Source organism: Rhopilema esculentum, chromosome 17, assembly GCF_057945365.1.
Source record: "Rhopilema esculentum isolate cy_ngs chromosome 17, ASM5794536v1, whole genome shotgun sequence".
Lineage (NCBI taxonomy): Eukaryota > Metazoa > Cnidaria > Scyphozoa > Rhizostomeae > Rhizostomatidae > Rhopilema > Rhopilema esculentum.
The window spans coordinates 1336150-1349726 of NC_142831.1; the positions used below are offsets into that span (position 1 = coordinate 1336150).

Genomic DNA, 13577 nt, shown 5'->3' on the forward strand with positions numbered 1-13577 from the left:
TTCAATTGCGGGACAGACTTTGTTCGAAATTGATAGGCAATAGCTTACCAAGCTATGAGCATGCTGTCTGGCTCAAAAACAGATATCGTAGAAGCACATCAGATTTCCAAAAAGTGAATGACAACATTGGAAATGGTGATCAACCGGGGTTATGCAGAGATTCTTCGTTCGCACGTCCAGCAAAAATGGTTACAAGGAGCCATAGTGAAAGGGTGCCAGGAGGTAGGCCACGTGTTCGTGTCACTAAGGACACCAATGAAAACAAAGACAAACCACGCGCGATAAGTGATGGTCTTCTACGTACTGATAGGTCGACTGAATGCATGGTAGATACGGGCCATATGGCTAAGTACCAAAGAGACCGTAAACACTGGGCTTCCATTCTTGAGAGTGACAATGTTATGACAACAGACCTCTGTGTGACCGAACTGTAATTTTCTTAACGATTGGAATAATATCCGTCAAAAACTAGGTTCATTTTTTATCGTATTTGAATATACAAAACATTTAGAATATCAATTGGCCAATTGCTGTTCAGTAATTTCTTATAAAGACCTTACTGGACTTAGATCAAAATTAAGCTTGGGTAAGGGGAAGGCGGTAAGGGTTGGCCACCCTATAGCTCATTCACAGGCTGATCATGTTGAATCCATGAAAGAATCCTTAAATGGATTTCCTTGGATTAACACATGAAGAAAATCACCAAAGATTATTGTTGCTACGTTGATCTGAATACAACTAAACATGTTGTAGGATCTTAAGAAGAAACGAAGGTATGAAAAAAACAAAATGGCTTGATATATGGTGCAAACTAAAAGCAAGACAAACGTTTGTTAAAATAATTGCATTCAAAATAAAAACAGCGATGGTAAATGTATGGTGCCAATAAAAAGGCTAGTATTTCCAAATAATAACTTTCTTGCATATTTTGATAAAACATCATTTTTACGCATTTTGGACGTGGATGTTCAACAATTTAGTGCTCTTGTCTGTTCTTGCGTAATTTTAGGCCGTGGTCTTCTTCTCTCTTGGCTTAAAATCGTTACCAATAAACATATTTGGAATTTTATCACCATAGTAAATTTTGTTATTCGATGCAATTGCCTGGATCCTAACGTACTCTAGGAACTCCGGTGTCAATTTGAGCTGAAAATGAGATCATAAATCGTTAAAGAAAAAATGTAGAGCTAAGACGTAAACTATGGCTAAAAATTAACAATGACATGTTTTTACCCCCAGACAGAGATAAAGCGAAGTGTCTTTACCTGCTGCAAACAAAATCAAATTAAGATATATTGGTGATAATTCTTATTAACAGGAAAAAGTTCCAAAGTTATTTAGTCTTGAATGTTGTTATTTTTACCCTGTACACCCAACAATAAGGAGTCATATCAAAACAAATGGCTGGTGAATTCCTAAAAATGAAGATCAACCCGACCACCAAATAGGGATATTTTCGCTTTTTGTGACATAATTGTACATGGCTTTGACTCCCGAAAAGAAATCTCCTGTCATTCTCTAGGACGTGACCATAAATAGTTAGTTATTGATTGTAAATGGAAGCAGCGAAAGCAACCAATTCACCTCTTACAAAAAGCAAAATGACAGATAGAAGACGTTTTGTAAATCAGAATATCTGTCAAGTTTCATTTTTAAGACTCAACACGCAATCATATTCCACCCAGGTACAAACAACGAACCTTATTTGCTTCTGTTTCTCTGGATGTCTTATAAAAATGCGCGTCAGCAAGAGCTTTTTCCTTTGCCAGATGAGTTAGATCTAAAAAAAAGAAAAAACTCAATATTTTGTTTCAAAACTTTTTCATTACAAAAAACAAAGAATAGTTATTGACACAGAGATAGAAAGGAATGAAATAATAAACAATTATGTAAAAAACACAACAAAAATAAAAAAGAATTGCCCACAAAATTATTTATCTCATCTATTCATAACTAACGGAAGTCCGAAAACCTGGCATTCAATATCAAATGTGGATTTTTCTAACACAATACCTTCAATTTGAGAGATTTTCTGTTGGCTTTCTTTCTCCATGATTTTCTGTTTATACTGGATCTCTGCAACACTTGCAACTTTCTGGGCCTCTGCAAATAAAACTTTATTGAGGCTTTGCAACAAATAAATAGACAATACGCAGCCTATATGATGCTAAAACAATCTGCCAAAAACAGGGGGTAAATACTCAATTGGTTGGATTCTAAAAATCTCAGGCTTGAGTATATGATAAAAAACAGTAAAGCAAAAAATAAAAAAATGATGAATGACTATTTAATAAAAGGAAAAATTCTTTATTAAAGCAAAAATAAATAAATGGAATGTTAAAAGATTAATCAAATATATAGTTTGATATTAATAATAAGTAGATCCAATGCAAAAACTCAGGGTTAGCTCCGGTGGCGGTCAAATATTGGGGGGCAAGCCTATTGTTTTAATAAGATGACGTCACATTTCCCATTGTTTTAGAACAAAATACCATTGTTCTCTAAAGTATTGGGGGGGGGGGCGGTCGCCCCACCCTCGCCCCCAAGTGTCCGCCACTGGTTAGCTCATTAGTATCATAACACCAGTTCACGCACATCGTGTGTTTTGCTTTCTGTTAATATTAAGTTTGATGTCATGAAAAGTATATTAGTCAAGCTATGACTTTTTACAAGATATTTCTAAAAAAAATGCCACGAAACACCTCTAGACATGAAAATTAGTTGAATTTGTAGCATATTAACTGAGGTATAGCACAGTCCTGTGGAAACGGCCGCTTATATATTCCTGTTGATTCTGTCTGGTTAATAACATCTAAAACCAAGCCAAAATCAACACACAAGACGTTCACAGTGAGAGCAGTTCGGACAAAAAATATATACTTTAGTAGGCTAAGTTTCTGCTTTTCCGTGCAATATTCAAATTTTTCGGTTTTCATATTTTGAGAGACTTATTACCAATGATTGCTTTCTTTCGCTCCGTTTCGGCCTCTTTCTCGACAACCTTTTGATGTTGATTTGTAATCAGCAGTTTGGTCTTTTCACCTTCCCTAAGAATATTCAAATATAGATGACGAAAAGAACGTCAAAATTTGAAAGATATTTCAAGAAAAACAATCAAACAGCATAAAAATACAAGAAAAATATAAAAATGGAAAATATTTTTCTCGAAAGAAAGTTGAAGTAAAACTGGCTGAAAAGTTAATTATATCAATGTAATTTTATAAAGTTGCCGATACGTTATAAGCAACCTTATCATCAATCCTTTTGGGTCCAAACAGACCTTGTTCAATTGAGGCTGCCTTAATGATATGACCGACCATAACAGTAGAGTGTACATGCAGGCGACCTTTGAGGCAATGTTGTATTTAGACATTTAAAGTTACTTTCTGCCAGTACTTTTCACAATCACTCTTCTGAATTTTTATAAAAAAAACTCGAGTCTTAAAGAACCTTCGTCTATAACAATTCAAAAACCATTGAAAATTTTTCATTTAATTTCATTGTTATCTTATTCTTGATTATTTAGGCACGGTAGCCCCTTCAATCTGTTACATTTGCTATTCAGGGGGCCGTGCTAAAAATAACTAATAAAAGAAATAACATTACACGTATATATAAGAAAACAAAATATCTTATTGATTATAATAGCAAGCTAAGTTTTATCTGAGGTTTTTCTTTAAAATGGCAAGGTTATTAAATGGTCCTGCTTGACATCACGTTTAAGGTTATTTCTCAGGGGAGGGGGGGGGGGTACCTTAACATGTAGGTACGAGGACTTGCCAATATTTAGGGGTACCTTTTTTCTGAAAAGTGTGGATTATCGGTATCAGTTTTTGAAATTTGTGCGGAACTATGGGTACCATTTGAAGAAACACAGAATAATGGGTACCATTTTGGGGAAATATTGTAAAATTATTAGGAGGGAGATTAAGCATTAACAAAATGAATGTCCTAGAAATAAAAGTATGAAATATGTGTAATATTGAGATTTTGGGGCATAGGAAATGCAAAATCTGGTTGATGATTTGTTATGTGCTTTAAAAATTTTCTTTGCTCTGCAGAATTATGGGTATAGTTTTCAGCATGTTTGCGGAATTATAGGTCCAGAATTTTAACCAAAATGGCACGTCCCCGTCAAAATTTAGGCTTAGTTTACCCCCCGAGGGTTACTTTTGAGCACATGAAGCATTTTTTCTTTGAGCACATGAAATACATTTTTATCTTTTAAAATTTATACTTACATGAGCTCGTAATTTCTCCGGATCGTTTCTGGAATTTTCGGCTTTGTTACACGGACTGCCTTCAGGAGGTGAATAAAAAATATATATGAAAAGGGTGATTTGATCGAAAACTGTGACTAGAAACTCTGAAATGGCAATATAATGAGAACATTACAAATTTAACTTCGTGAAATCAATTGCAAGATCGAGGTAAAGTTTCCTTTGTGTATAAAATCTGAAGAGATTACTGAAAGAAGAATCTGAACGAAAAAAGCCTATTGGCAATCTTGGTACTCATGAAGACGCCTTTGCTGAAATCGATTCAGAAAACAATGCAATTTTCACAGTTCCTTTAAAATTTTCTAAGGATTGTCTAGGTATGTACTGATTAATAAGTTTAAATTTACAGAATTCCGGCTTATATTGTTTTTGTAATTAAGATTTTTATGCAATATTGTCACTTATATTTCTATAAACGATTTCTCTCACTGAAACAGCAAGTATATTTGTTTGGTTTTACGTTGCCTAGAATTGTCACTATCGATAATTTTGTTGGAAACCAATATACTTAGTGGCGATTATTCCTCTGAAGGTTTCACTACCTCAGGAAAATCTTTGATGGTGTCCGAGGCATATGACAAAGGGTTGGAGTCTGTAATGTCTTTGAAAAACCTTATAATAACTAATTACCCTATCTGGTGTATAGAACAGGTCGGTTTCAAGTTGAAAGTTCGAGTTGTATGCTTAATCCCATTATCAGGCAAATGTACATCACTGATGATACGGCATCGAACACTTTGTGAAAGACCAGTAACCAGTAACTTTCATGATAATTAAATTTTATATCCGTTAATACTTATGAAATACGACTGGCTAACAAAGGTAAATTGAGACTTCTTTGAAACAAGTTTAGTCAAAACATTGAATTCGAGAGATTTCAGGAATAAAAAGAGGTAGAACTAAAGTCCTTTTCTTGCATCACCGGTATTACCATAGCACGACTAAAATTATGACATCCCTAAGGCATTCAACAGAAGTTAGATCATTATGATCCGCTCCTAGAAATTATGTAATGACGTCTAAAGTGCAATAAAACCAAAGACTTTTGAATAGGACCACCCTAATCTTGCAAAATACTTCTAGCATGATGAATACAATTACCGTTTCCCAGACTTTCTGACTTTACTTTTAATAAAGTCTGCTAGGTAGGCAAAAACCTCTGGCTAGGCAAAAACCTTTGATTGATATACTGATAAGTACAATACGCAATATGGGATTCTGAGCTGCACAACCCCAACTCAAATAATGCTACTTACAACAAGTATTTACAGGCTAGGGTTCCGGTCAACTACATATTTGAAAATTTCTTTCTCAGTTTCATAAAAGTACAGTAGAATCCCGTTATAACGTACTCGGTTATTACGTACTTTCGGATATAACGTACTGGTGTGCTTGGTCCAGGCAAAAGGTGTGCTTGGTTTTAGTCAATTTTTACTTACCCTCGTTACAACGTACTTCAGATATAACATACTTAATACACTGGTCCCTTAAAGTACGTTATAACCGGATTATACTGTATACCTGAACTTGTAGCCCTGGTGACATTGTAACCAAATCTCTCTGCAGTGCTATCTTCAGGTTTTCATCAATTTGATCTACAATGGCATTATCGTAACTTTTGAAAAAATATACGTTTATAAACAGGGAATACAGTTATTGTAAAATATAATTCAAATTTTAGAGAATAAAAAATACACAGTCGCAACAATTAAAAAGATGGCAAAATGAGACAGGCCCTTCAATACATGCACATCTAGAAAAAAACATTTTAAGATATCACATGGCAAACTTGATTGGTCACTTATTTTCTCGCATACGAGGTTTGTACATAGTAAGAAAAGTAAGGTTGAATTAATCAAAAAAGATACAACACTTACCAAAAAGGTCAATGTAGACTTCTTGAAGCGTGTGAACACTGCAGAACTAAAAAAACACGATGGGGATCAAGAAATCTAAAAAAGCAATCTTAAAAAGTACGGACTTTCTTTTAAAATGTCTAGCGAAAAATTCTCCAGCTGCGCATTTGTAAAGTGTTTAATTCTATGAACAAGTAACAAGTTGAAAATTGAGCATGTAACTTAATTTTTCTTTGTGAAAACTTGATTGTAAATAAACCACAACAGCCTACAATTAGTTTAGAAAAAATCAATACCCTATTACCGTGCTTATAGGCGCATGCGCTTACATCCGAATATAGGCAAACTGCGTTTATAAGTGGACCTTAATCTTACGGTTTTGCGAGAAAGATGAAAAAAACGATATGGCTATCTATTTTCTCTTTGACAACGTTTCCATGCTTCCTCGATTATCTGAACCACGTACCTTGAAAATGGCAAAATCATGAATTTCCGTTTATAAGCGCTAAATAAATACATATTTTGACAAAAATTTCGTTTCGCCTAACAAACATACTTGAGCAAAAGATATCTCACAGAAAAGGCAGATTTGTAGACGATTGTGACAAAAATGCAGGGAAGTAAATCTTAAGGTGACTCGAAAAAAAGTCAATCAACTTTATTACTCGATTCTTGTGACCAATGTATTTCCGTTATAAGCGCTAAACAAACACATATTTAAGCAAAATTGAATGTATGAATAAATTCAGAGTATTGATGGCATATTCACATTTTAATATTTTACAGCACCCACTACATCTTGAATAGCAATAGTAATACCTTGACATACCTGATTCAGTTCATGATGAATTTTGTTGAAAATCAATGTTTTATCATAGTCTGCAGTATAATTTTTCACAGTCAAGTGGACTAAAAAAGAAAGGAATGTTTGGTGAATTTGATTTATTCGATTTGATCAAATTTCAAAATAAAACAACAATTATCAAAATCATGTCACAAATTTTTCAAATTAACTCAATAAGAATTACAAAATCAAAAATTTACAGATTGAAAAACTGACCTAACCAAACTAGAGTAGAGAGTAAAAGCACTTAAACAAACACATATTTTCAAAGCTGTTCCTATTCAATCTGATGAAATATATTGATTGTAAAAAATAAGCAAAATACATATTTTCTTGTTTCCCACTGCAAAGTTTGTACTGCTTTGCTGTCATGATTTTGTGCTATTAACAAACCTAATAAACTACAACAAACTAAAAGTCTTAATTTAGCAAAATAGGGGTCTATTTAGCACTTTAGAGAACATTTGGGAAAGTACCCTTTTTCCGAGAGAAAGTGCTCTGCTACAGAAACTGTCCATCTACACATTTGAAATCTAAGTAGACCTGATCATTAACTTAGGCTGCGTTCACACTAATAGCTTCTTGTGTTTATTTTTGCTTGTGTAATCTCGAATTGGTTTCTGATTTCCTGTTTATATCGAGAACACACGTCAAAGCTCACATGGACCACATATTATGGAAAATCTATTACCCTATATTGGGGGGACTCCTAATCCTATATTTAAAGTCTCTATTTAGCCTAATACAGGACATCATAATTTCAAAATGTAAATTTTAGCACTTTTAGGGAACTCATTAAGGTATCAAGAAAACAGGTATTGGGAATTCACACAATGAACAGAACCATCAAACTGCAAACTGATGATCATTCTTAAAAAATAAAAATGAAATTTTATTTGGATAAGTTTTTCTGGTTAAATCTTGGAGAAACTTCTTTTAAGTTAATATTTTAAAAAAATGCAATTGTAATTTATCCATTTTCTTCTCTTTCCCTTTGAATTCTCAGAAATTTATGAAAATTTTTGGGTGCAGGCATTGTGATACCATTATTTCTGTGACTTTTGCCAATGAACTAGTAGCACATCCCTGTTATAGTGTTTAAGGTATCATTTTTTTCCATTTCAGAAATGAAAAGTTTGAAATTCATCTTGCTTGCATTTGCATGTAAGTAAGCTGACTGCAAATCTTGTCATCATTTTAGACATGCATCAGATAATTGGCAGGGGCTGGTCATCTTTTCATCTAGCAGTTTTGGAATTGATTTACATACAAACAAAAAAGGTACTATTGTGTAATTGTAGACAGAAGGAAGTTTGTTTTTCTCTTGGATTCCAGTGGTGATTTTGCTATAGGCATGCAATACTGATTGGACAAGTAAACCAGTCATGTGCTCACATTTATCTTATTGGCCTATTTTGATTCAAAACAGGGTATATACTTTTCATCTTGTTCTTTTGGAACCCTATTCTGATGTTTTATACTCTGAGGAATGTCAGACGAAAAAGCTTTCAATATGCTGTAAAATGTTTGCTTTCTTCAAAGCCATTTTTTAATATATAGATCTGGAGTATTGTGGATGCTTCTTCAGAAAATAAATTTAACATTCGTTTATACCATATTCTGCCTGAAGTTGGTTCACCACTTCTATTCTATCAAAGTAGATCACCACACCGCCACTGGAAATAAAGGAAAACATTTAGTAAATATCATGGCATATTAGTAAATAGCACAAAAAGCAGAAATGAGTAAATTTCATATGACATCTTATATTTTATAGGTTTTTCTATAACAAAAACTCTGGTCATGTTTCAAGGTATGCATATATTTATATTTGCAAGCTTGGAAGTAGCATGAGAGGAAGAATTATGCCTTTCCATAATTCTTGAGAAAAGGAACTCTTCTATCTACACTAGTTTGAATTATATATTTTGATATGTACCAGTTTCTAAAAACTCAAAATGAAAAGAAAACCATGCTTGCCCTATGATTTTTAAATACTACTCAAATACTGTTGTCACTACATGTTTTGGTGCACCCTGGACTCTTCAGCAAAAGTGGTCCTTTACTTTCAATACTTAGACAGGTTACAATTTTCAAAATCACATGACTTTTTCAGAAGCATTTACTGATTTCATTTATTGTTCCATTTCATAAACTGATTTTTCAATTCTATCCCAGCAAAAATAATTAAAATAATGATGAATTATAAAATAGGCAGTAATATAAAATGCAAACATTTCAGGCTGGTATAATTACACTGTAAACAAATTGACAATTTGCCATTGGTGTGGTATCCACATTCTCCAGACATCAACAACAAATTATTATAGTTTGTTTTTGTCACTCATTATCTCTTGAAACATGTCTTTCTGAATGTCAAACAAGATCATGAAAATGATAATACAGAGCAAAAAATAGCAAAGAACAGCCGCACAAGATCCTATGTTGTAAACACAGTTACCTTGTTCCACAAGGGACATTTTTTATCTCATCTGTTTGCAATGTTGTCTAAATGAAAAAAGATAATTATTCTATAAGCATCTTAAAGAAAAAGTTCAAAGGCCCTGGGCACACTGGTTTCTGACATAAATTAACTCATTATCTTTGTTAATGTGTAAAATCAAGAATACCTTTTCAAGTTTGACAAAGATAATCCGATTTCTGCTTGGAAATTCAAGCGTACTGCAGTTTGTGTGTGAAGTGGTTATTTGCTCTTTGGCTAATGTAAAGTGGTTTAAAACAAAGAACGATTTGGCTTTGGGTTTTGTGTGGCAAGAGATAATGTATTAATTGCTGACCATTTCTGTTTTCCAGAGTTTGTCCTGCTCTGGGGCAGGATGACGGAACCTTTAAGGGATTAGTGAATTTGGTTCAGTGGCAATTTGGGTGGGTGCACTGGAAAATCAGCATTTGTTTACTAACAAGCTTAATCCCTTTTGTCTATGAACAATAGAGGTTAATTGCATCAGAAGTTTTTCCTGAAACCTTGTTCAGTGCACCCAGAGCCAAAGTTATGTTTCATCGGCAAAGCTCTGTAAATATCTAAAAGAATGAATCTAGGAAAGCATGAATTTTCAAGACATTGGTCAAGGTAAAGGTTTTTTTGCTTTCCAAAGTTCACAGGATGATGCAATACAAGTCTTTCTTGAAAACCAGTAATATATAACTCTAAAATAATCTGGTACCATTTAAAATTACAATGGAAAAGTATTTTCTTTTTTTGTCCTTTTCGAAGCTGTTTTTGGAAACAGCTAAAATATCATGCAGCCATTATAGATTGGGCTTCTATACCTAAATACATGAAGAAATTGTCACAAGAGCTAGAAATTGCAAATGAGTATGGGGTTAAATGGGTGATTGCCCAAGTCCACTAGGGCCTGATGGGGTTATTAGGGTTTTGTCTGCCCAGTAGTGCCTAAATTTTTTTTTTTTTAAATTTGGTGCTCTATATAGGTGATTGCCATCTATCTGTAAACAAACTGTTTGGTGTAAAGTAAATGAGGACGCTATTTGCGTTGTTTCCTTTAGCAACTTGACCTTGCATTCAGCAACACCATGAGTTATAGTGACTGATTTTTCTTCAAATGATCTTCCTGCCTCTTGCAGACAAGACATTTGTAACAATGGTAAATAGCATAATGTGCCAATAATTTGGCAAGGGCATTAGCATTTGAAATCTCTAAGGAGAAATAAAAAACTAAATTTGTGAAATATTGCCCCCCCCCCTTGCAAAGATATCTCACCCACATCAGAAAGGAAGAGCACTTAGAAAAAATTAGCGACAAATGTCACTTTTTTGTTGTCAATATAATTTAATTCTCACCTTCTCATAGCAATTAGCCTTTATGGAAATTTTGGCACATAAAACAGTGTCATCAAGGATTTACCTCGAGACCTTTCAGTTTAACACTTTTTAGAAACCGAGTGCTTTTGAAAGTCGCAGGAATCACAAGAACTGGACAGTAACAAAATAGAAATGCTACAATAGAAAGACCTGTTGATATTTATTTGAGAAAAATGGTGAACGAGTTGTAGATACTCCAAGTAAGAAATTCGTCCTGAAGCTCCAAACAAAAATATGGAAACATAGATAATGCAATCAGTTGGGAAGAGGGAGAGACTTTTTCATACTCTTGAGATTCTGATTGCAATTCAAACTCTGAAAAAGACATGAAAACTTCAGGATGGTGGTTTTGCGATTTTGCTTGATTTTTTCTTTGTCTGTTCTGAAAAGTTGTGAGATTCCTGAATCAAAGGTCAAGTTTCTAATGAAAAGCACAATTTCTTCACTGTTGACATTACTGATTTTAACATCGAATACTTTGGTGACAAATTGGCAGTAACCACACAAAATGAAAGGTTAGGTAGACAGAAAGACTTTGTTTAACAAATATTGTTGGAAGGACTACCAATTTCAAACCTGATCCAGACATGCAATTTGTTGTCCTTGCAAACATTTCTTGGCCTGACATACCATAGCATATATAAATTTATAAATTTACAAGAAATTAAAAGACAATACCTGTACTGTTTTATAGGAGGTGATAAATGGTATCATTATGTGATAACCTGGACCACTTGTTCCTTTCAGCAGAGCACCACCCTGAATAGAAATATTTGATTTAAACCAACTTGTAATTGACCAAAAACAAAAATGTCTAACAATGATGGGGATGATACATTATATAAAAATCATGTATGTAGAACAGAAATTGTCTGACAGCTAAAAAGTACTTGATAATCACGAACAGCTAAAAGAGTTTGGAGAATATCCCTTGTAACCAGGTGAATTCATACACCAAAAACACATACTGTACCTGCCTCTTTTAAACCAGAATAGAAAAGATACACAAATGAACTGTTGATTATTAAAGTTTGAATACTCAAAGCACTATTTTTTAGTGTTTTGACATTTTGAAAACTAAGCTCAGTTTTTATAAAAAATTTACAAATAATTAAAAGAATATGCAAAAAAATATCTGAGTAAAGTATGTGATGCATAACCTATGAATGTGACGCAAATTGAAGCAAGTGTTCAACAAAAGTTAGGTCTGTTGTATGTCAAATCTTTGCATGTGGACAAAAAATGATCCAGGTAGGGAATAACTGCATATTTTAATCTTACAATCAAGAAAAAAATTCAAACATACCCTATAATAGACACCAACATGGCCTAAAATTGAATGATTTGAAAGTTTTATATATACAATGTATTTAAAAGAGCTGCTTACTCCATAGCATATTTAACATTTTAAGTGATTGACCTTAAAATATTACAAATAACAAAGACCTACAAAAACATTTGTACCAACACAACCCAAGACCCCTAAAATATAACTATAAAATTGGTTTTAATGCTGCTATGCAACGGCAGATACAGAGCGCTGAAACGATCCCTATTTTGTTCTATTCATATGATTCCTCCAAATCTTGAACAGCAAGTTCATTAGAGTGGTTTTGAAATGTGTGCTCTTTGCTTATATTTACTAATTATTGCCACATTAATTAAGTCCCCACTCATCTTAGCCCCATTTGGCAACAAGATTTAAATAAGCCCTCCTGCTTAAATAAGTACTTTTCGGGTCAGGTTTACAAAAATAATTTATTCACTGTTCATTTATTTGAGAAACAATTAAACTAAGCTTTATAAAGCTTTGACTTCCTTCTAAAAGCAGTTTTTGGATCAAAATTCTAGATTGTTGACCATAATCAGCTAATATTAGCGGGATAACCATATTCAGCTAATATTAGAGGTATTTAGAACTTGAGGCTGGCACACCTTTTGAAAGGGCACTTATCATAGCCACCACTGACCAAGAATTTTTCTGGTAAAATGGGCGCTGCTACAGTAAAAACTAAACCTGAAAAAACCCTAACTCAGTGAAGGCACTCACCCTTTGCTTGTGGTGCGTGCTCTTTCTTAAGTTTCTGAATGTATTATATGGGTCAAAGCCCAACCCCCCTCCCCCTAAAGAATATTAAGTTTTTAATATAACTTATAAACATATAAGAAAATGATCTGTCATCGACGTTTAAGTCAAATAACATGGACTGATATCTATAATTAGCATTGCAATTGTACGGATGAACTAGGCCTACCACAAGAAAATAAATAGTTCTGTATTCATGCCTCACCTTCATCGATTTTATGTATAGATATACCAACAAATATTGCAGCTGCAGCAAAAGCTACTAAAAATGGGCCTGCTTGAGGCATTTTCGCGTATTCACTTTACAAAAACAGTATCTGCCCAACTTCTGTGCAAGGTTTGTTCGAATAGACTTCAACAACCTCTTATGCATGCGATACAACCTCTTAAGCATGCTTTACAGCGAGCTAAAGGCAATGTTGGTATCCTGACATTGGTTAATTGGTTATTTCCCAGGCTGATGAAATATCAAAAGTTAATGAAATTATAAACTTCATATCTCCACTTGCGAGAGATTTATAAAAAAAATTTAAATTGGTTTTTAAAAAGTAAATTTTAAAAAATTTACTTCGAAAAATTTCTTGCAATATTTCTTATGCGCCAAAATAAATTTTGTGTGAGCTGCCTTCTGAAGGTGCACTGCTCACTAAAAACCAGTGGGCAGTTT

General features: G+C 33.6%; 1 protein-coding gene across 1 annotated transcript; it reads right to left on the bottom strand.

The window, feature by feature from the left end:
* Nucleotides 1–794: 794 nt before the first annotated feature.
* On the bottom strand, nt 795–13276 carry LOC135687771 (erlin-2). Its single transcript, XM_065204452.2, has 13 exons — nt 13116–13276; nt 12131–12153; nt 11503–11583; nt 9442–9488; nt 8595–8656; nt 6966–7045; nt 6158–6203; nt 5802–5875; nt 4242–4300; nt 2956–3047; nt 2014–2103; nt 1701–1780; nt 795–1146 (listed from the first exon to the last, which is right to left on the bottom strand). The coding sequence occupies exons 1-13, from the start codon at nt 13195–13197 to the stop codon at nt 1006–1008; spliced, it is 957 nt and encodes a 318-aa protein (XP_065060524.2). The 5' UTR covers nt 13198–13276; the 3' UTR covers nt 795–1005.
* Nucleotides 13277–13577: the final 301 nt, after the last annotated feature.

Excerpts from the sequence above, each read along its gene's own strand:
- LOC135687771 (XM_065204452.2), bottom strand. The coding sequence starts at position 13,197 with ATGCCTCAAGCAGGCCCATTTTTAGTAGCTTTTGCTGCAGCTGCAATA. Across the intron at positions 7,046-8,594 it reads CCAACTTCAGGCAGAATATG|TCCACTTGACTGTGAAAAAT; the intron begins GTATAAACGAAT and ends TTTCTTTTTTAG. Across the intron at positions 5,876-6,157 it reads AGTCTACATTGACCTTTTTG|ATCAAATTGATGAAAACCTG; the intron begins GTAAGTGTTGTA and ends ATGCCATTGTAG.